The 23,955-nt window shown below is 46.2% G+C and overlaps 1 protein-coding gene across 1 annotated transcript in view; it reads right to left on the reverse strand.

Moving 5' to 3' along the window:
* The window catches only part of LOC142493019 (ADP-dependent glucokinase-like), a 41,625-nt gene extending 19,960 nt beyond the window's left edge, over positions 1 to 21,665 (reverse strand). The window contains exon 1 of the mRNA XM_075596404.1: positions 20,881 to 21,665. Within this exon, the coding sequence (XP_075452519.1) occupies positions 20,881 to 21,064 (184 nt within the window). The 5' untranslated portion in view covers positions 21,065 to 21,665. The remainder of the gene's footprint in view (positions 1 to 20,880) is intronic.
* Between the last annotated feature and the right edge of the window lie 2,290 nt (positions 21,666 to 23,955).

The following is a 23,955-nucleotide window of genomic DNA, read 5'->3' on the forward strand; positions in this document are numbered from 1 at the left end:
ATTTTGGAAGGATTAGAGTTGGGATGGGCGGACAAGGGGAAAGCCAACTAGGCGTAGGTTGCAGTAGTCAAGGTGGGACAAGATGAGCGAGTGAATTAGAATTTTAGTTGCATCATGAGTGAGATAAGGGCGTATCCTGGCAATATTTTGGAGGTGGAGACAGCAGGGACTCAAGGAGATATCAGAGTCAAAGATGACCCTTAGACAGCAGGCTTGAGCTGTTGAAAAGGTGTTATTAACAGCATGAGAGAGTTTGGGTGTAGGAGTGGAAGGAGGAAAGAGTATTAGTTCCGTTTTTAACATGTTAAGCTGAAGCTTAACGTGTTAAAAACGGAACTAATATTCTTGTATGTTTGGTCTCTCTCCTGTTTGCCTATTTGGTTATTACTGGTCATCATTTGAATCCATTATCCATCCCAGGTACCTTATTTTTAAGTGCGTACTGTAGTGTAATGGTAAGACATACAGAAGGAGATTGCAAAGACAGTTGGGGACACAAAAACGAGAGAGGGGGAGAGGTCAGGGGAGGGGAGGTACATTTGCGTGTCATCTGCATAGAGACGATACTGAAAACCAAAAGATTGTATCAGTTCACCGAGAGAAGGTGTAGAGAGGAGAGAAGAGGGCCAAAGACAGAGCCTTGTGGGACCTCGACAGAGAGAAGGAGTGAAGATGAGGAGACGTCAAAGAGTGAAACACTGAAGGAGCAGCTGGATAGGTAGGATGTGAAGCAGGAGAAAACTGTCATGGAGGCCACTGGCGTGGAGAATGTTCAGGATATGGGACGATCAAGTGTCAAAGGCAGCAGAGAGATCCAGAAGAATTAGTAAGGAGACGTGACTGTTCGATTTAGCTGTGAGTAGGTCATTGGCCACTTTAGTTAATGCTGTCTCAGTGGAGTGTAGTGGAGGGAAACCAGATTGCAAAGTGTCATGCAGGGAGTTGGAGGAGAGAAAGTGAATTCGACTGTTGTATATAAAAGTCGCTCAAGTAACTTGGAGCCAAAGGGGAGAAGGGAGAAAAGGTGGTGGTTGGAGAGCGAGGTTGGGTCAAGTGAAGGTTTCTTTAGACTGGGCGTGATGAGTGCATGATTAAAAGAAGATGGGAATGTGCCGGAGGTGAGAGAGGTTAAAAAGGTGAGTTAGGTTGGAGCTGTGTGCGCCCGAGAAGGAGCAGAGGATATGTGAGGGAATAGGATCAAGGGGGCAGATGGAGGAGCACGGAGACCGCATTCTCAGTCACAAGGGAAAGTGAGCAGAGGATGGATTTAGGTGTGCGAGGTGAGGTAGGTGTTGCGTGTGGAGCTTGATATGAAGAGATGTCACTTCTGATTGACAATCTTGTCCTTTGAAGTTGGTGGTGAGATCTCGGGCTGTGAGATTGGAACGGGGTGCAGGTGTAGTTGGGCGGAGAAGGGAGTTGAAGGCGGCGAATAGGCGTTGAGTGTTAGAGGACAGAGTTTGTAGGAGTGAAGAAAAATAGGTTTGCTTGGCAAGGGAAAGGACACAGTGGTATATGATGAGTATTCATTTATAGTGGGGGGAAGTCTGCTGTAGAGCAGCCATTCCTCCAGCAACGTTCCGCAGAGCATGAGCACTTTTGGCGGTAGCAGATAAAGTGTGTGCCTCGGTTGTGGCTTAGATTGTCGGGCGGCATGTGGTGGTAGAAGTAGTCTTGTCTAGGGCTGAACAGAGTGCATTACTACTCTGTAAACTAACTTTGGTTCTGGTCACACCCAGAGAAAGTAGCTTGCACAAGGTCACAAGGAAATGGCACTGCGTCTCCAATCATGTTCTCCCAGTCCAAAACAGCAACTAAACTGCTTCAATATGCTGCTGGCAACAAAGCTTATAAAAATACTTTGCTATTCTGTAAAATGGGGCACGGTAAAACTGCTTTTTTTTTTTTTTTTTAAATGAGCCTTGTAAGATGTGTGCAGAGGTACATATAATGGAGACCGATTTGGGTGCAATTATATCTTGGCTTTGAGCCTTTTCCTTTATCCAGGCAAAACATACAAAAACAACAAAATAACAAACCCCTATCCCTTTGTAAGAGCTAACTTACTTTCCCCAGACCCCATCTGCAGAACTGGAGGGATATTCCCATTACCAGCCCATCACCCCAAAGTCTCAGGAAGCACCGTAAGCAGGTGGCCCTCCATGTCAGTCTCTGGCAGGTTCATGGGTCCTCCATGTCCAGGAAATATAGGTCTCTGGGCGCGCGGGGCTCCCGCATGGCACCGCCTCCCCCTCCTGCCCCCGGTTCCTCCTCGGTTGAAGGAGAGGGGTAAGAGGATTTGCGAACACGCGTTTTCTCCCCCAACCCCACGTCATGGCCGCGTCCCCCCGACCCGCTTTGGCCACGCTCCCCACGCAAAAAAAGTCAGCTGCAGACCGCAGATCGCGGTGCAGTGACTTTCACGCGCCGCCTGTTTGCAGTGCGGGCGCGCTCTCTGAGGCAGCGGGGCCTTAGCCTTAAGTGAGTGGAGGAGACATCACAGCCTATTGAAGTAGGGCCTTGGAGAGGAGAAGTTCTTATCCGCTGGGCAGCTGATATAACCTTGAAAATCAACAGACCATCAGCTGTGTATACACTTAAAGGATCAATTAAAGGGAAGAGTTCAATTTAGGACCTAAGTCAACTAATGGCAGAGACAGGGTAACCCCTCTGCTGCCAGAGAGGCCTGCACTATATTAAAAATACATAGGTTGCTCACATCTTGGCAGTAAATGGTTAAATGGATTAGGTTTGTAAAGTAAGAGCATTTTGGAAGAGGGGGTAATAATGTATGCAACCCTTCATTATTTCCCTTAGACTGACTTCTATATGCTAAAGTGGGGGCTCAAGTCCTACTCCCGGTTATGACCAGTGCTGTCCCACTAGCTGAGCACGTGGACAAAAGGTCAGTAGAACAACTCAGGGCTTTGAATAACAAGAACATATTTATAGAACTCCTAATAACACAGATGGATAGGTTATCTATCTTAATCATAATCATCATCCACATATGGGTACAATATACCGCATATAAGACGCTGCGCAGTTGTATATCAGTCTCTCCCCCAAGTCACAATAAACCTGTATTATAGGGGGCCCGCTTGTGGGTGCCGGCACAATGTTGGAGCTCTTATTGAAAGAGTGTGTGTAACCGTAGCAAGCCTGTGTCTTCAAAAAGCCTTCAGTACGCTTATCTGTAATGAGGATCCTATCTGAGGTTATTCACAACTCCCGTAACCCAATTGGTTGTTGCTCACCGTAACCCTCCAAATGTACCTGTCCATCACTTTGGTCTACCAGCTCCTCTGAGCCTTCCTGCTCACAGGCTTGTCCTCCGTTCTCCAAAGCACAGACCGACATTCCTCCTGGTCGCGGCAGCTTGCCACCTTGTGCTCTTGTCAGTGACTCTTAAAACTCTCTCGCCTTAATCCCTCCTCTTCCTGAGGCACCGTTATTGGTCTGAGGGTGTCCATCATTGAGTGACTCATTAGCACACCGCAGAGAGGAGCCATCCAAGGGGCACCATGCATACATAGCTGCATCCCTTGCAAGGAGGTCACGTGTAATATGGTGCATGCACACCCTCCATAATAGGGAACCAATCAGCAGGTAAGAGTCTTTAAAGGTGCAGAACACAGAACCCCAGCAAGCTCTTTTTGGGAACTCCTGAGCCCCCACAATATATATATATATATATATATATATATATATATATATATATATATATATATATATATATATATATATATATATATATATATATATATATATATATATATATATATATAGTGTTCGACAAACCTATACATTTGCACGCCCCGGGCGAGTGGATTTAACATTGTGGCGAGCTCCTATTGGCCCAAGCATCACACGTTTGGTACTAGGTGGCGAGTAGATTTTTTTTTTTTTGTTGGGCGAGTAGATTTTTTGGTGATTTGTCGACCACTGTATATAAGTGTCAAAATGGAGTGCTATTGAGCATGGCATATGTATACAATAGACGACAGAGAAGCCCAATGCTACATCCAACATGACAGAAATACACAGTAAAATACTTATATATTCTCTTGAAATAGGGTCATTTAGTTTAACCCTTTGGCCAAAGCATTGTAAGTTTGTGAGCCACGACAAGACAGACACCTGTTCGCAAGTCCTAACACTACCAGATAAAATACCAATATACCTCTATTAGGATTAAAATTCTCACTTACCTCTATTAGGAAGGAGAAAGACCACAGTGGGTCTATATCCAGCAGAATGAGGAACTTGCAAACTAGGGAAGTGGGGAGGGGCAGGCTTAAAACCTGGGAAGGAGGAGCCACCAACCCCCAACAGCTGAGAATAGGTTAACAAAACACACAAGCAAGGTTAACGTGGCTCGCAAGCTTACAACGCTTTGGCCAAAGGGTTAAACTAAATGACCCTATTTCAAGAGAATATATAAGTATTTTACTGTGTATTTCTGTCATGTTGGATGTAGCATTGGGCTTCTCTGTCGTCTGTTTTAAAGGTGCAGGTATGCATAGAGCAAATGTGAACTTAGGTCGTTATTATTATGATGGACAGTGGCATATTTAGTAGATTAAATGTTGCCGATTGACAGTGTCCAAAAATAAGTATTTTTAAATATTCTTTTAAGTGAATCTTCTTTGCTGGCACCTACAAAAATGTTGCTTGCACAAATGACCTTCATGGTGACGGAAGTAGAGTAACGGAAGTGACGTCAGTGGGCCAAAGAGGCTGTCGCATGCATAGCAGCCGCCGGGGCCGTGCGCTTGAGCATCAGACGCCGGCTCATGCGCAGGAGCAGCAGCACCACCGCAAACAGAGACACCGCACAAACGAGGAATTCAGTTAGTATAAATTTAAAAGTGCATATAGCTAAAATAGGGGGGGGGGGGGGGGGCAAGCAGCGCAATCTAAGTCTAGCTTCTTTGCGTTTTGTCACGGAAATTGTGTTTTGATTTTAAATTTAAAAGATCACAAACACAATTTCTGTGACAAAAGACAAAGACGTTCCACATAAAATGCACACACACTTTTTTTTTTTTACTTTGAGCATCTTACTGGTAAACAAACGTTTTACTTCACAATCGTTAGCTAATGTAATCTGAAGTGCGATGAGCGCCACGTTTTGGTTAAGCAGACAGCCTTGTTGGATCCGTTGTTGCCGTCTGCCTGGTCATCCCCTAGAACAGGAGAGCGCAATGTTTTTTCCCTGCCCCCATCGTCATTTGACGCGTCTCCAGGAGCAAGGTAAGGGCAGTTTACAGAGGCCTTCGCCGCTTCCCTGGCACTTAATTTAAGTGCCTTCGGGAAGTGCGCGGGGCCCAAGGAAACCCCGCGCCCCGCAGACAGAATCTCGTGGTCCGCACCCGCAGTTTGCGCATTGCTGCCCTAGAAAAACATGTGCCATGACACAGCTGGCACGTCAATAGGACCTTCTAAAAGGTTTAAGTAACTGCCTTACTTATTGGCATCTTGTAAAAATGAGAGTACATATCCCTTTTCATCAGTAGATTCAAACATATCTGCCAATTATGTCTGTTTGCACAGTACTTCCTCTCCTCTCCTCTCTCAGTTCTGCTTCAGACCCTGACAACCTGGTCAGGAACTACAACTCTGCCTTATCTTCCTCTCTTGATCTTCATGCCCCACTTTCTCTCTGCCGTCCTCGCCCTTCTAACCCCAGACCCTGGCTAAACTCCCACACACGCATGCTGCGTTCCTCCACTCGTTCCTCTGAACGCCTCTGGAGGAAATCTCATACGCTCGCAGACTTCATTCACTACAAATTTATACTATCCTGTTTCAACTCTGCCCTCTTTCAGGCTAAACAAACCTACTTTTCATCACTAATCAACACACACAAGTCTAACCCACGCCGTCTCTTTTCTGTCTTTGACTCTCTACTCAGACCACCCTCAGCTGCCTCCTCTTCTTCCTCCATCTCACCTCAGGACTTTGGTGACTTTAAGAAAAAGGTGGAGTCCATACGGCAGAACATCCCATCTGTTGCCTCCTCCCATCCCACAATGCTTCCCAACTCTCCTCCTGTCTTTCTTGACTCTTTTTCTGCTATCTCGGAGGAGGATGTATCACTGCTGATCTCCTCTTCTCCCTCTACCACTTGCCCTCTTGATCCCATTCCCTCCCATCTCCTAAAACCTCTTGCTCCTTCTATAATCCCTATGCTCACACAGATCTTTAATTCTTCCCTCTACTCTGGTACCTTTCCTTCATCCTTCAAGCATGCAACCGTTATACCATTACTCAAAAACAGCAAGCTTGACCCTACCTGTCCTTCTAACTATCGACCTGTCTCCCTCCTGCCTTTTGCCTCCAAACTCCTTGAACGTCTTGTATTCTCTCGATTGCTACACTTTCTCAACACCTATTCTGTACTAGACCCTCTACAATCTGGCTTCCGCACTGCTCACTCTACTGAAACAGCCCTCACTAAAATAACTGACGACCTCCACGCTGCCAAAGACAGAGGTCATTACACTCTGCTCATATTACTCGACCTCTCTGCAGCATTCGACACCGTGGACCACCCTCTTCTCCTTCACATTCTCCATACTCTTGGTATTCGGAACAAAGCTTTATCCTGGATCTCCTCTTACCTCTCCCATCGTACCTTCAGTGTCTCTTTTGCTAACACCTCCTCCATTGATCTCTCTGTGGGGGTACCCCAGGGCTCTGTCCTGGGACCCCTTCTCTTTTCTCTCTACACACTCTCTCTAGGTGACCTAATCACATCTTTTGGGTTTAAATATCACCTCTATGCTGACGACACACAAATTTACCTTTCAACCCCTGACCTTACACCTGCTATACAGACCAAAGTTTCTGAATGCCTCTCTGGAATATCATCCTGGATGGCCATCCGCCGACTGAAACTTAACATGGCAAAAACAGAGCTCCTTATACTACCTCCCAAACCTGGCCCTACTACATCCTTCCACATTGCTATTGGAAATACGATCATTCACCCAGTAGCCCAAGCACGCTGCCTAGGGGTCACACTTGATTCCTCTCTCTCATTCTCCTCTCATATTCAAAACGTTTCTAAAACTTGTCGCTTTTTCCTCCGCAATATCACAAAGATACGCCCTTTCCTCTGTTACTCAACTGCCAAAACTCTGACTCATGCCCTCATTCTCTCACGTCTCGATTACTGCAACCTCCTGCTGTCCGGCCTTCCTACCTCTCACCTGTCTCCCCTACAATCTATCCTAAACACTGCTGCCAGAATCACTCTACTCTTTCCTAAATTTGTCTCAGCGTCTCCCCTGCTGAAATCCCTCTCCTGGCTTCCGATTAAATCGCGTATCTCACACTCAATTCTACTGCTCACTTTTAAAGCTTTACATTCTTCTGCCCCTCATTACATCTCAGCCCTAATTTCTCGCTATGCACCATCACGACTCTTGCGTTCTTCTCAAGGATGTCTTCTTTCTACCCCCTTTGTATCTAAAGCTCTCTCCCGCCTTAAACCTTTCTCACTTTCTGCCCCACACCTCTGGAATGCCCTTCCCCTCAATACCCGACTAGCCCCCTCGCTATCCACCTTTTAAGACCCACCTTAAGACACATCTGCTTAAAGAAGCATATGAGTAGCACTGGATAATCATGGACACATGACACAAAGCTTGGCCCCCTGCAGACGCACTTGCTAGTATTCCCTCCTACTGTCTCTGTACGTTCTCCCTACCTACCAATTAGATTGTAAGCTCCTCGGAGCAGGGACTCCTTCCTTAATGTTACTTTTACAGTATGTCTGAAGCACTTATTCCCATGATCTGTTATTTATATTTGTTATTTATACGACATGTATTACTACTGTGAAGCGCTATGTACATTTTATGGCGCTATACAAATAAAGACATACATACAAACATACATACATACTTACAGTATAGTGCCATCGGGCAAAAGCCAACAATTACCCTGGGCCTTTTAGGACAGTCTTATCACCAAAAGACATCAGCGGTGGAGGGAGAGGGTGGTAATGTAATCGTTCAATGATCACATCGCCGCAGCGAAAAGGGCGATATCATCTTTCTAAGGAAGCAAAGTACTCTGGTAAATGGTTATTTTTTTGAAAAACCCCAAAGTTTTTGAGCTACTGCGTTAAACTATCCCTTTAACAGAGTAAGGCAAAAAAGGGTGCAGGAATTAAACCAACGTACGCTTTTGCTGGAAGTACGGCAGCACCCGAGTGCCACTGGACTCCTGTGATCGCAACAATGTGATATTGCTTTGGTAGCCATCACATGGTGTCGACGCCACACCCCCTGCCCCCGGAGTGACGATAATGAAAGTGGAGGGGGCCCCACTAATGTTTCGATCGGACACGCTGATCTGATGTAGCCCACGGTAAACGAGCAAATCCATGTACTCGGTTTCTTTGCCCCCACCCTCTTTTTTCATACGTATAGGATGCAGGGGGTCTCTGGAGCTGAACCATGTTAACTTCAGCTCTGGGAAGGCCCTGGTTTCAGGGGTACTTCCTGGGGAAGCTGCCCCGGGTAATGTCTCGTCCAGGGCAAACAAAATCTCTCCGGGTCATCATCCATCGCAGCTTCCTATTGGCCCATGTCACCAGGGGGATTTAACCCTCCATACAGTACCAGCAGCACCTTCTCCGGTTTGTATCTAGGGCAGGGGGGCGCAAACTTTTTTCCCTGCGCCCCCTGCCGGTGGTCACCTCACTCTCGCGCCCCCCCTCACCTCGGCTTCGGCATGACGTCACGTTGCCATAGCAACGTGACGTCACATGGCGACGCTTGTGGAGTCAAGGTAAGTAAAGGTTTACAGAGGCCCTGCAGCTGCCCCGGCACTGCGTTTAAGTGCCTTCGGGAAGCGCGCGGGGCCTCTAAACCGCGTGCCCCCCCCGCAGGCAGTCTCGCGCCCCCCCAGTTTGCACACCGCTGATCTAGGGAACCAAGGGGTCCCTGTAGCGGAAATGACACAGTTCATCTCCGGAGACCCCCTGCTTCCTATACATGTAAACAAAAAGGGATGGGGGATACTGGGCCTCTGGTACATCATAAGGGCGGCAAAAAGTTTACACTACACCTTTTGCAAACATTGCCAAGAAAGTTAAAAAGAAGAAAATGAAAATCCTCACACCAGCACAGTCACGGGAGTAGCTTCCCTCACTGCCTCAGGACAGAAAGCAGCACACGATTTAAGAATATTGGTATATAACTGAAGAGTAGAGAGTCATTAAAGGGAAGTTCACCAGTGACTGAATGAAAGAAAATTACATGCTTACAGCGTCATTTATATGCGACTGTACGTGTATGCTCCGACACAGATATTAAAGCAGTGTTTTTTAACCAGGATTTCTAGGAACATTTGGGGTCCCCCAAAAGGTTCCCTGCAATTTTCAGGTCATTTGAAGATTGTACTAAAATACAGAAGAACTTACAATACATCTGATCTCAGACGCGCTATTAGAGAGGGTTGGCGTTCTTTGCAATGCATCTTCTCAGACGCGCTATTAGAGAGGGTTGGCGTTCTTTGCAATGCATCTTCTCAGACGCGCTATTAGAGAGGGTTGGCGTTCTTTGCAATGCATCTTCTCAGACGCGCTATTAGAGAAGGTTAAGGTTCCGCAGAATTTCGTAATCTAATTATAGTGTTCTTTATGTGAATCTCCCTTGTACTCCGTAGGCCAGATCTGGCCCCCAAAGGCTTGTGAGTGGCCCTCAGGCTAACTGTTCCTGATAAATGAGACAGTGGTTTAAACAGGTTTTCCTCAAACAGAAATTAATTTTTCAAATAATAATGAAAATATACGATGTAAATGTTACAAAAATGTGCAACCTGTTCACACGGTTATTGTTTTATTGAAGCATTCTTGCATTCTGCTCAAGGATGCCTTCTCTCTACCCCCTTTGTTTCTAAAGCCGTCTCCCGCCTTAAACCTCTCACTGACTGCCCCACACCTCTGGAATGCCCTTCCCCTCAACACCCAACTAGCACCCTCTCTATCCACCTTTATTTATTTTATTTACTAATAAAATATTTTACCAGGAAGTAATACATTGAGAGTTACCTCTCGTTTTCAAGTATGTCCTGGACACAGAGTTAACACAAATAATACATGTTTACAAATAAAGTTACATAAATGAGCAGGGTATACATTATATACAATTGCGTGCACAGTTAAAGATAATATATATTATGGGCGTATGAAACAGTTACAGACCAGATTAAAATGTGAGACAGCCTTAGATTTGAAAGAACTTAAACCGGTGGTGGATGTGAGTCTCTGGTAGGTTGTTCCAGTTTTGGGGTGCACGGTAAGAGAAGGAGGAACAACCGGATACTTTGTTGAGCCGTGGGACTATGAACAGTCTTTTGGAGTCTGATCTCAGGTGATAAGTGCTGCATGTGGTAGGGGTGAGGAGCTTGTTCAGGTAGCTGGGTAGCTTGCCCATAAAGAATTTAAAGGCAAGACAGGAAAGGTGAACTTTGCGCCTAGACTCGAGTGATGACCAATCTAGTTCTTTGAGCATTTCGCAGTGATGTGTGTTGTAGTTGCATTGGAGAACAAAACAACAAATTGAATTGTAGAGGGTGTCAAGTTTGCCAAGGTGGGTTTGAGGTGCCGAGCCATATACTATGTCTCCATAGTCAATAATTGGCATTAGCATCTGCTGTGCAATACGCTTTCTGACCAGGAGACTTAGGGAGGATTTGTTCCTGTAAAGTACCCCTAATTTGGCATAGGTCTTGGTTGTCAGGGTATCAATGTGCATTCCGAATGTTAAGTGGGAGTCAAACCATAAGCCCAGGTATTTAAAACTAGTGACAGGGGTTAGGATGGTGTTAGCGTTGGTTCTAATCAGGAGCTCAGTCGCTGGAAGGTTTAAAAATGTAGTCTTGGTCCCAAATACCATTGTTACAGTCTTGTCAGTGTTTAAAAACAGTTTGTTTTGGGAAATCCAGTTTTCGAGTCTCAAAAAGACAGACTGAAGTATGTGTTGAAGGTCAGGGAGGCTATGGCTGTGTGCATATAGGATTGTGTCATCTGCATACATGTGTATTGAGGCTTCCTTACAAGCTGTGGGAAGATCATTAATGAACACTGAGAAGAGTAGGGGCCCCAGAACAGAGCCTTGCGGGACACCACAGGTGATATCCAGGGGGTTGGAGTTAGAGCCTGAGATGGACACATGTTGGGATCTTCCTGATAGGTAGGACTGAAACCAGTTTAAAGCATGCTTCCCTATTCCAGAGCTCTGGAGTTTGTTAAGTAGGATAGCATGATCAACTGTATCAAAAGCCTTTGCAAAATCTAGGAATACTGCACCAGTGAGTTGTCCCCGTTCCATTCCACACTGGATTTCATTGCAAACTTTTAGCAGGGTAGTTACGGTGGAGTGTTTGGGACGAAAGCCGGTTTGGAATTGGCTAGGGGAATATGTCTTGGTATAGTAATCGCTTAATTGGGAGTGGACACATTTTTCCATGACTTTGGATAGAATTGGAGAAGTGAGATTGGCCTGTAGTTTGAGACAGTGTTTTTGTCCCCACTTTTGAAGATTGGGACAACTCTGGCAGTTTTCCAGGTCTTAGGGATATGGCCTGGAGACAGGATAGAGTTGACTATGGAAGCAATTGGTTTGGCAATGGCTGGGGCACCAAGTCGTAGGAACCTAGATTGTAGTAAGTCAGGTCCGCATTGGCAGCTTAGTTTTAGTTTGAGGAGCGCTTGTGTAATCTCCTCTTCAGATACTGGGCCAAATTGAAAATTGTGGGCAGTGTTGGGAGGGGGTGGGGCTATGTGGGTACTCCCAGGATGAGATTCAGGTTGTGGTTTGGACTGCGTTTCGCTAATAAGTTAGTGGCACACCCCACAAAGTAATCATTGAATGCATTTGCAATGTCAGTGGGGTTTGTCAGAGTAATATCCCTCTTAGTGATATTACTTGGTTGTTGATGGTTAGGAGGCTGGAATATATTGTTGATAACCTTCCAGAAGTTAGCTGGGTTTGATGTATTTTGGTGGAGATTGTCAGAGTAATATTGTGCTTTTGCGTGCCTCGTTTGCCTTGTGCACATGTTCCGCAGGCATCTGTAGTGATTGAGATCCTTGGTAGTGCCAGTTACTTTGTAGCTTTTCCACAAGGTATCCCTGAGCCGGTAGAGTGCAATAAGGTCAGTTGTAACCCATGGAAGGTGGGCCCCCTGTACCCTTATTTTGCGTAGTGGAGCATGGGTATCGCAGAGTTTTAAGAACTCAGATTGGAAATAGTCGAGTGCAGAATCAGGGTCGGGAATTAAATCAATTCTGTGCCATGGGCAGTTGGTAAGGTCATCCAGAAACTGTTGTGGGTTAAAGTTTTTAAATGTTCTAGTGAGGAGAACTTTAGGGCTTGAATGGGGCGGTTTAATTTTCCTTACACAGTACACTATTGCAAGGTCACTGAAAATGTCAGGAAGGATGCCAGAGGATTGGATTCTGCTGGGGTTTGAGGAGAGAATCCAGTCTAGCAAGGAATGGTTGTGCGATTTCAGGTTTGTCCGTGTGGGTTGGGAAATGAGTTGTGATAGGTTAAGTGACTTGAGTTGTATCTGGATTTTGTGGTTTTTAGGGTCAAGCCAATTGAAGTTGAAATCCCCAAGAACTAGCAGCTCACTCTTCCCATTCAGAGAGGAAATGGAGCCAAGAAACTGGGTGATATCAGTCAGGGATTGTAGAGGGGCTTTAAGGGGGCGGTAGATGCCAGCGAGCAAGATGGGCTTAGAAAAAGGGAGGCAGATTTTGCCAACTAGAATTTCAAAAGAGGGTGGGCTTGGGGGGTAATTTAACAGTGTAAATTGTAATGTGTCTGCAATATAAAATAACACCCCTCCTCCTCTCTTTGACCTATCTCTCCTAAAAATGGAGTATCCCTGAATGGCGATATTTGCATCAGGGGTTTTAGGGGTTAGCCATGTTTCTGTAAGAATGATGGCTTTGGGTTTATGCATAAGGCACTATGCCCTAAGTTCATCCAGTTTGGGCAGCAGGCTCCAGATATTTATATGGGCGACAGATAGCCCTTTTTGGAATTTAAAGGTGGAATTCTCAGGGGCATGGGATAGAGTTGAAATGGGAGGACCTGGGTTAGGTTCAATATCATCTGCTAAAGAGAGTAATAGTATGAGTAGAAATTTGGGTAGTTGTTTGCAAGTTGTAAATTTGTGGTGTTTGACATTAGAGTGAGAAGTGGTTAGTATGCTGGTTTTTAGAGTTCTCCACCAACATTCAGTAGATAGTGCAAGGCTTTTGAGTAGTCCAGGGTGTATGGTGATGTTGGGTGTGGGCCAGGATGGAGGAGTGTGTAGTGTATAGAGGGAGTAACATCTCCATGAGGCCAGGAGAAAGAAAAAAAGTTAAGATACATAGCAGGTTCATTAAGCCAGAGGTAGGCAGTGCTGCATGGAGCTGTTGTGAGCAAAGTGAGTGTGTGCAGACTAAACAGCAGGGGTGTGCCTGTTCCTAGTCAAATGTTTTGCTGCATTGCAATGCTAGAGTCAATTCAGGGTTTCAGGGTTTCATTGGGCTGAGTGGGTGTGGGAGGTATTTTGTGCAGTCAGTTTTGGAGAGGCTGCAGTGAAATAAGTTGTAAAGGGGTGGGGGGTTAAAATATGCAGGTTAACAAGCATGGGATCAAAGTGTGGTCATATAAGCTCACTTTTTGTTGCCTTGAGTAAGAGAGTTTGCAGAAAGATGCAGTCACCAGTCACCTCTAGTCAAACTATAGTCTAACTATATATTGTCACTATAGTCTAACTATATATTGTCACTTAAAATGATCACTTTAAATGCATCACTCTTAAGATGCCAATGCTACTCTGCCAAGGCAGGGGGGATATTTGTTTTATACATCTAAAGCAGTCACATGACCCTCCCCCCGCCCCAATAAATCAGCTTGTTCCAGTTGGTCAATTAGCAGCACACAGTTAAGAGGGGGAAAAAATCCACCTTTTGATATACAAACATACCAAGAGAGATCAGTAGTACAAGCCAGGAGGGTAATTCTTTTAAAACAGGACTTGCAGATCACCTTAAGACACACTTGCTTAAAGAAGCATATGAGTAGCACAGTGGATAATACTATACACGATACATAAAGCTTAGCCCCCTGCAGACGCATTTACCTGAATGCCCTCCTACTGACTCTGTACGTTCTTCCTACCAATTAGATTGTAAGCTCTTCGGAGCAGGGACTCCTCTTCCAAAATGTTACTTTATGTCTGAAGCAGTTATTCCCATGTTCTGTTATTTGTATGATTGTCACGTGTATTACAACTGTGAAGCGCTATGCACATTAATGGCGCTATATAAATAAAGACACATATATACATACAGCATGAGGGTACACACACACACACACACACGTCACGAAGCCCTGTCAGACAGGTTCTTCAAACCATGTAAGATGCCAAGGTACAATGTTCAAAAAAATAAAAAATAAACAACCACACTTCACTGAAGGAGATATATAGATATATAATTAAACCCCCCCCCCCCCGCTTGGAATTAAGACATACAACACTTAAATCAAAAAAATTCTTAAGAGACAAATTAAAATAGCCCATGCACTTTAATTGCTAGCTCAGTCCTTAGAGCCTGGGTTTCGTAGCTCTTCCAGATCCCTCCGGGGGATCCTCACACAACATGAAGAGAAGATTAGACAAGCTTTGCTGAAGGTATATTCCCTGGTGACCTTGTGTAACCTCAACACCAGCAGAGGGAGTGGTTTAACCCCTTCACCAATAGAGGAGCCTGCAACATATTACAAGTGGAAGCAAAGAAGTTTGCAATATATGCTGAAATCAATTTTTTAAAAAACCTGTTTAATAGCTTTTGCAAATACAGGCTTCACTTTTGAAGGCCTGTCTAAGATAACTTCTGAATTAAATAGCCGTAATGCTTTAGTAAGTGCCCTCTATTTAACAAAGGAAATGATGTACTAGCATTTCTTGACGTGGACAGGGTTGCGCTATATAGCACCTTTTAAAAGATCACAAGGGCACCATTACCAAGAGACGCCGCAAATAATGTTTTTTTCACAAGAATTTCTCGAAAATAGAAAAAGTACTGCAATATGCCCATGTAAACATCCGCACTCCACTTTTCCCTCTCCCCCATTAATACCCCCACAGATCCCCCCCGTTCATACCTCCACAGATCCCCTCCACCCCCGTTCATACCCACACAGATCCCCTCTCCCCCGTTCATACCCCCGCAGATCCCCCCCATCCATACCCCAACAGATGCCCCTCCCTGTTCGTACCCACAGATTCCCTTCCCCGTTCGTACCCACAGATCCCCCCCCTTCATACCCACACAGATCCCTTCTCCCCAGTTCATACCCCCGCAGATCCCCCCCCCATCCATACCCCAACAGATGCCCCTCCCCGTTCATACCCACACAGATCCCCCTCCCCGTTCGTACCCAGATTCCCCTCCCTGTCACAGATCCCCCCCCCCCTTCCCTCCCCCATTCATACCCACACAGATCCCCTCCCTGTTCGATCCCCCACAAATCCATCCCTCCACCCCACCCCCACACTCAAACCCAGTCACTTCCCCTCCTACCGATCTCCCCTTCCATAACCACACAGCGTGGGCATGTCTCACCGTGTGTTGCTTTTGGCACCATTTGTATATTTTCACAAGTGATGTCTGACGTACAGTAGTGACGATAAATATGCAATATGGATCTGGATGACTTCTGGGTACAGTATCCAACACATGCAATCCGGGTAATGGGAACACACCCAATAAAAATAACACTCATGAGCACATTCATGTCTCAGACAGGTTCACAACCCTGCCTTTCCTCATTATCTCTTAGGCCGCGGTGCGAGCGATGGCGCGTGCGGCTCTAACAAAATGCAGGGGATCTATGGGGCCGGCCATAGTGTGCGCGAGCAAGCACAACAGCGCTGCAGATTTTTCAGGAGACAAAAGATTTCGATTTTGTCACGTGATGGGTTCAGCCAATGAAAGCGAACCAGCCTCGTGACATCACGGCCACGCCTCCGCATCGCTGTGGATGTCATTTCACAGATCACTCGGCCGACAGGCTCACGTGACGCCATGCGCGCCCACTATATCCGAGGCCTTAGCATAGAATGCGTCTACTGCAGCCAGGGATTCTGGGTAATGACATGCAAATGAGGAAAAACGTATGCCAACCATATTACACAGCTTATCAGCACAAACCTTCCAATCTTCTGTGTCTCAGAAGTGTGAGGATGGTTTACTGGCTTTGCCATGTGACGCTGGTAGTGGCTACAACCGGACACAAATAATGTTACGGTGAGTAAAAAAAGTGATCAAAACTACGCTCTTCGGTGTTGTGCCCCAAAATGTTAAGCTGCCCAGAGGCATGATGCTGCGCTCTGACCACCATTTTAAATTCCCAGTGTGGAGCATTTGTAAAAAAAATAATATACGATACTGACCACCATGCAGCGACAGGATTCAAAATTGTTTGCATCACTAAAGACGACAGTACTCTGCAAATAAGTGACAGACAAAAATTTTTTTTTAAAAAAAATAAAAAACTGGATTTGCCCTTGCATAGCTCTGTTAAAACAATCTTTAAACCGCTTCCTACCGCAATAAGAGTGAAATCGTTTCAATGTACTAAGATATTACTGCATACAAAACGGACATTGCTATGAAAAATCAAAAGAGCCCCTTTATTGGTCATTTGGTGCCAAAACAGCTACTCCGATAGCTTGATGCAAAGGCTCTGATTACATATCAGCCACTGTTATATTAACCTAATATTAAAAGGAGGCTATGTCCATAACCATTCCAGTCTGTATTTACACCACACCGATTAACAAACAACTCTACACCAGTGCTGAATGTTAACAACGAAGCACACACCTTCCCATTAATTAGAAAGTTTAAACATACAATGACATTACAGCCATTGGCATAGTGTGCACCAAATAAACTGAAAACCAACACAGATAGAGAACTGGGTGATGTGCAACTATGGCTACGGCCCCAGGGTTGACTGCTGCACGCGTGCCTTGCGTCCTGGCTGCACGTGCACAGATAAAAGCTGCGGTCTGCAGGGAGCGATGGGAGGCCCGGGGAGGGGCGTGGCCAAGACAGGGGGCACGGCCATGACAGGGCATATCTGCCCTTCCATTGGCTGCCCGCCGACCACGTGATCGCGTCGCGGGACGGGAAAACAAAATTCTTAGGCTAGGTCCCCAGTAAATGCTGCAGCAGAACCGCCCCTCAATGGGGCTGGTCCCACTATGTACCTTGGCGCGCATTTGGCAGCCGCACTCTATGACGAGTTTTTTGCAAAGACAACAAAATTGTATTTACAACTTGCGACGGAGGGGTGGCCACGCCCCACGGCGGTTCAGCCAATGAGGGCGAACCAGCCGCGTGAGGTCATGGCCACACCCCTGCAAAACCACCGCCACAATCTCCTGCATCTCACCACAGACCGCAGAACGCCGTTTCCACGTGCCGCCACCCCGCTGGACACGCGTGTTACAGTGAAGACTGGGGCCGAAGCCTCAGTCTTCCCTGCCAGCGTACACCTCATCGCACTTTGCGCCCACACACACAGTGCCACTGGGGCCTGCCCTATAGAATGCTGTGCTGTGGGGTGTGGCACGCACGCCATACCGTGTGCGCCGCAGCGGCCACTGGGGAGCTGGCCTAACACAGGCCCCGACTGAAGATTCTGTGAGGCTTTCTTCCCATTGCCGAGAAACATTTCAGCTCCATTCATTTCTAGTTTATTTTAAGTGGTATTTTATTTGCTGTAACACACACATCAGTAATAAACAATATTCACATACCGATAAGGGTTTTTCCATGGAGTTATATGCAAGAGAAATTATGAATAAATAGGGCGGTCTAGGAACTTTGGCCGCGACCAAAGCGCTGCAGGTGATCCGGCGCCACTACAACTCACCACCGAGCAGGCCACCACTGTACAATTAACCGTTCCTAAAATGAACTCTCCTAGTCCTGTGTTCGCCACTCCGACACGCCATCTTTAAATGTCCCCGTTTAAAAGATGGCGCATTAGACTTGGAGCATCGGTCTTCCGCGTGACGTAGGAGCGGCGGTCACGGGACTAGGAGCAGTGGGTGGCCCGAGTTCATTTTCGGAGCGTTGAAATGTACAGCGCTGACCCACCCGGTGGTGAGTTGTAGTGGCGACGGCCGCTGGCGGATCTTTGGTCGCGACCAAAAAAGGTCCCATTCTGTAAATGGAGTACCAGAATGGTCTCCTTTTTCTTATTCTTTATATGTACTGCCCTAAGCCAGCGTCTAATTGCTAAAAAATATATAAGCAAGGGAAATCACATTTACTACCAAAACATTAAACACCAATAGAGAAATAAAAAATAGAGAATATAAAACAAACCTTAAGGACATACAGTAAACACAACTTTGGGATTTCATCTATCAAGACAATGTTCCCAAAATTATTTTAATGTATTTTCAATTATTAGCCCCAGTCGCTCCATTGGAGCCGAGACAGTTTCACAGCATATTGAATGACACTGAAAGGGTGCTTCAAACCAACACGCTAGGCCGAGTCCATAGAAGGAAACTCCACGCTGAGCCGTGCGGACGCTCCGCGATGAGCCCCGTCATCTTCAATGAGGATGTCTTGAGAGGGGGCTCCCGCAAGCGTCCGCAGGCGTGCTGAGGCGCAGGGATTTTCAGCCGACAGCAGAACCTGTCTGAGCGCGCTATTGGCTGAAGACCTCCAATCAGAGCGAAGCAGCGTCAACGTCACGGCGCCGTGACGTCCACGCTTCGCGGGCTATTGGCCCAGTGACGTCAGTGCCCCGCCTCCCGCACAATGGCTCGTCTGCTAGTTCATGCAATCGCTCCTGATTGCGCAGACTAGCCTCAGCGCGGAGGAGCAGCTCCCCTCTCTATGGACGCAGCCTTATGTCTTCCATAGAAATACTAGTGTCATTATATTTAAATTCTGGAATTTTATAGGAACTTTAATGCACTGTTTCTAAACTGATGGAGCCTCTGCAATTAGATCACATGACAAAGAGTTCTCCCTGTGGAGACAAAGGTTAAGATCACATTGGTTTGTGGTCTTTACTAGGATTGGGCAATAACAAAAATGTGTCACGATAAACGAGTAGAAATGTATCATGATCGCAATAAATGTATGTTCTATAAAGGGGGGGGGGGCGACATTCACTCGTTAAATTAATGTTAAAAAAAAAAAAGAGAACTAATTTGGAAGTTTTTTAGTTTTAACATTAAAAGCACCTTTAACTTGTAATTAAAGAAATTATACTTTAAAATATATATGTCTAGAGATGTGCTACATTTTCACCCAAGATCGTGAATCATGCAAAATTGGCCATTTATTGTTGCATGTGAAAAAATTTGCATCCATTTTCATTTTGGCCAAGGTTCGAAAAGCCCCATTTGGATTTATTGCATATTTAAATTAGTTTGTTTGCATATTTAAGTCAGCTTATTTCCCAGGTGTGTTCAAAGGTATCTCTCCATGTATTGTATTAGATATGTGCATTAGGAGGTAAACATCTCAATAGGTACGACCCTGACTCGCGGATTGCCCGATTGGTGCTTGCCGGCCGCACATGCACATGAGCGGTCAGCAAGCAGTGATCACGCATGCGCAGGGTTATGCACTGTTATGTCATGCGTTGTCACACGGCATCGCATTGCCATGGCAATGGAACAGCGTGGGGTCAAATGATGCTGAAGGAGAAGGGCGGCAACAGGTAAGTGCCTAAAGGTGGCATATTTTAAAATCCGCCAACGTTGCATGTCACCAACTATCCCAAAAATGGCAATGACTCCCATGGGTGACAGACAGTACAATCGCAATAATACAATTTTTTTTTCATCATCATCGTGATGTTACTATCATAACGGTATATTTCCCAACACCAGTCCTGACCAAAAATACATAAAAAAAACCACAGGACGGAGTATGTTTGTAGAGGGGGGTTACCAGACCATGGTCCCACACAATCGTTACCTACCAGCAGGGCCGGCTGGTAATATTGCGGGGCTCGGCACAGGAAACTGGTGCCAGGCCTCTTACCTTCTACTTTGCGATGTCTTCCTGCAGTGTCCCTCATCATGGCACCCCGTTGCCATGACAACAGGACGTCGTGTGTCACGTTGTCAATGCGGCACCACTTGTGGGATCCAGTTGTCCTAACAACTTGGACGCTGCATGACGTCACAACGTCACATGATGTCCCCTTGTCATGGCAAAGTGACACCATTTAACGTTGCAGCGCCACTATGATGGACACTGCAGGAAGAGATAGCGAAGGAGAAGGTAAGAGAGTTAGGCCGCTCTTATAGTCCTGGCTTCGGCGATTGAGCGTCACATCAAAACAAGTTTATTTAATCCGTCGCGTGCGCCTATAGCAGGCCCGACCGAAATCCCTGAAGTCAATGAAAATTGATTTTTTTCGGCGACCGCCGCATGACGTCAGCGGTCCAGCCAATGAGGGCGAACCGCTCACAGCCACGTCCCCCGGTCGCTGTCTCGTCTCCTACACTATAGGCAAAAAACACTGCTACAACGGCGACGGATGACATCACCGTTTTCCAGGACTATAAGTGCGGCCTTAGAGGCCCCCACGCGCTCCATCGGCAATCAGTTTAATTGTTGCGGGTAAGAGCGCGGGGTCTCTGTAACTGCGGGACTCGTGCGATGGCACCGACTGCACCGCCATCAAGCCGGCCCTGCTTACTAATTAATACTGTGCGATGGGAGATGGAGGCCGATGCCCCTCTGTAAATTAAGGTCAGTTACAACCCCATGTACACGTACCACATAATGAATGGGAAACTTACCAATTGCGACTCTCGGCGGCCGCTCAACGTCCAGTCCAACTTTCTGTTCAGCCCGCAGCAGCGATGACAGCACAGTGTTCAGCCGGCTCTGCAGGCTTTGCTCATCTACCTCCCGGTACCAGTAGGCAACCAGCACAACAAGAAAGGACAGCAATGGGACACCAAGGAGCGTGGGAGCTGCCATCAGAGCTAGGTGCAGGGACGCCTCACAGAGCGGTCACAGCTCAATTATGCCCAGCGTACAACTACACCTACCCAGTGGCACAGCGACAGTGTAACAAGTATATCCAGTTAAACTGACTTGGGCGCTGTAGGGCTCTGGCACTTTGCCAGCACCCAAAACACCTGCAGAGGAACTACAACTGTCCACCTATGTTATCACCCCACTAGCAATGCAGCTACCCACTGGCACAGCATAGCACACTGTGCTTACCCACAGCAACTTTGTGACTACCCCAGGAAGTGTGCTGCCCACCACCAGCCCCACATGTGTACCAGTCATTCAGAGCCAGCCCATCCACATACAATACCCAGCAGGGAGGCACAATTTCACACTGCTTTAATACAACAATGCAGCTACCCAGCTATCCATCCCTACTACCAATCAACCTGCCTCTCATCTAATCCCCAAGTGTAGCAAAGAGACCCAGCAGCTAAACTCCAAGCAAAGCTCAGCCTAAGCACGCAACACCTTCATTCCAGCACAGCCGTGTGCACACCCCGGGCTCCCACATCCACACTGCAGAGCTGCAGCTCCCCCGTCCTCTCCCTCCTACTAGAGGAGGAGCCAGAGAGACACACACACGGAAGGAGCTATGATTGATCAGCACTGAATGCTTTCATCCTGTAGGAAGGAAGCAGTGATGCATTCAACTGGCGGCCCTCCAAGAACTGCAATATTATCACCTCACACCTCATGCTGCATCCAAGGCCAGGGCTCTTTATACCCTCTGCACAGCTGGAGGACTAGGGAGGGGAAGGGGTTAATGGCGGGCCCCTTTACATCTCAGTTGCCCATCTGCTTGCAGAAGCTGCAATGCATTTTTTTTTGTATGCACTGTCATTGTTTATCACTGCTTGATCGTTCAAAACTGGCGTGTGTGTGTGTATGTATATATCATTTTATTTATGTAGAGCCAACAATGTATGCAGCACTTCACAGCATTACAATACGTTACAAACAATGGGAATAAATGCAACAGGTAAATAGCAACATAATGCTAAAGGAGACCTTACCCCGAAGCGGTAATCTAAATCAAATCAAATCAGCTTTATTGGCATGACGAAAGAACATTTCAGTATTGCCAAAGCGTGAATAGTAAGGGGTGGGGGACAATAATTACACGAATACTAGGGGGTAGGGTATAATGATTGCAGGGTATATGGGTAACAGTTTCGCACAGGGATGTGGGGGTTAGTGGACGTCTCTCAGCTTGTGGCAGGTGCTGATATAGTGTGCAGCCAGTTCTGCTGTGGTTTCATCTTCTCCCAGGAGGATCGCTATTTTTTGGTTCTCCTCTATATTATTAAAGTTCTGGATTTTGTGCATCTATCTATGTGACCGTACCTTTGACAAATTCCTGTATGGTTGATGTTTGCAGTGCACACTTGGTCAGGGTTTGAGACCCCTGTTGCAAATTGTGGGATTTGAATTGTGCCTTTTATGTTTTAGCCCTAGAAGTGAGGGGAAAGGACCCACTCATGCGGATACGCCAGTTATTTGTTTTGAAGCTACACAGATCTGCACACTGACCTGTGCGTGACCCAAAGGGACACAGGCACAGCTACAATAATTCAGCATTTAAAATGCACTGAAAGGATCGATCTCTTAACTCTTATTGATCCTATACAATATTTGGGCAGAATGTGCTTTGCAAGGATCTGCATCTGCACAGCACACGAGTTAGAGAAATATTTATTAAACGCCTTTTAAAAGAAAACTAAAGACGTGTCGCTAGAACTAGGAGAGGTTTAACAGCATGTATACTGTATGCCATAAAAATAGTGCAGAGCGCATGTTTTCCTGTATTGATTTATGTTGTAATGATGTGGGAACAAGTTGCAGGTAACACGTGTCTGGTACACAGAGTATTGGAGCGAAGGTCAGCAGTTAACCGAGAGATTTAATGCTCCAGGAGTAACATGCATACAATGATGTGGCATTGGCTTACACAGGTTAATGAAATTGGAGGAAGTCAGATCTGTAAAGCTCTTGAGTAAACAGCAACCACCCCCTTCTCTATCCCCCAACCCTTTATCCCTTCCCCCTCCCACCTCTTTCTCTTCCATCCCTCTCACTCCTCTCCCCAAACCCTCTTGTCTCCCTCACCCCTTCCCCCTCCCCTGCTTCTCTCCCGCACCTCTGTCTCTCTCCCCTACACCCCTGTCTCTCTCCCCTACACCCCTCTCCTCCCCCACTCCTCTCTCTCTCTCTCTCTCTCATCACCCCTATTCATATGGTGACCAGATTTCAAAAGTAAAAACCGTCTCACATTCAAAAATTATTTATAAAACAAGTTACATCACTGAAAAATAAATTATATTTGTTTAAAAGCTTCCCTATTTATGATGTATTATTAATTCTCTCTCCTCTCCCCCAGTAACTCTCTCTCTTCTCCCCCAGTGTCTCTCTCCCCTCCCACAGTGTCTCTTTCTCTCTTCTCCCCCAGTCTCTCTCTCTACCACCTTACCCTGGACGTCTGGTTACCCTACGTTAGACCAATTTCTAAAACATGGGAGAAAGGAACTAAGGAACTAAAAGACCCTGCATTTGAAGATATGTACTGTATGCTGTTCCTTATATCAAACACCGAGCAGCTTTTCCTCAATTAATAGACTTGAAAATCTTGGAATTACAAGATAAACTTAGAAAAATCAGTGAAAGTGAATCCTTTACTTATTAGCACTGTGACGGTGAGGGGGTACCCAGGCTAATAATAACGGTATTATGCCCGGCTGGGTGACCCTGAGCCATATTGGGGAGTTTGAAGTGTCAGCTCGTCAACCCAGTGATGACATGTGAACTGTAGTGTAAAAGATTTCTGTGTTTTACTGTTCCAGGAGTGCCAACCAGTG

The sequence above is a fragment of the Ascaphus truei genome, chromosome 4 (assembly GCF_040206685.1).
Source record: "Ascaphus truei isolate aAscTru1 chromosome 4, aAscTru1.hap1, whole genome shotgun sequence".
Classification (NCBI taxonomy): Eukaryota; Metazoa; Chordata; class Amphibia; order Anura; family Ascaphidae; genus Ascaphus; species Ascaphus truei.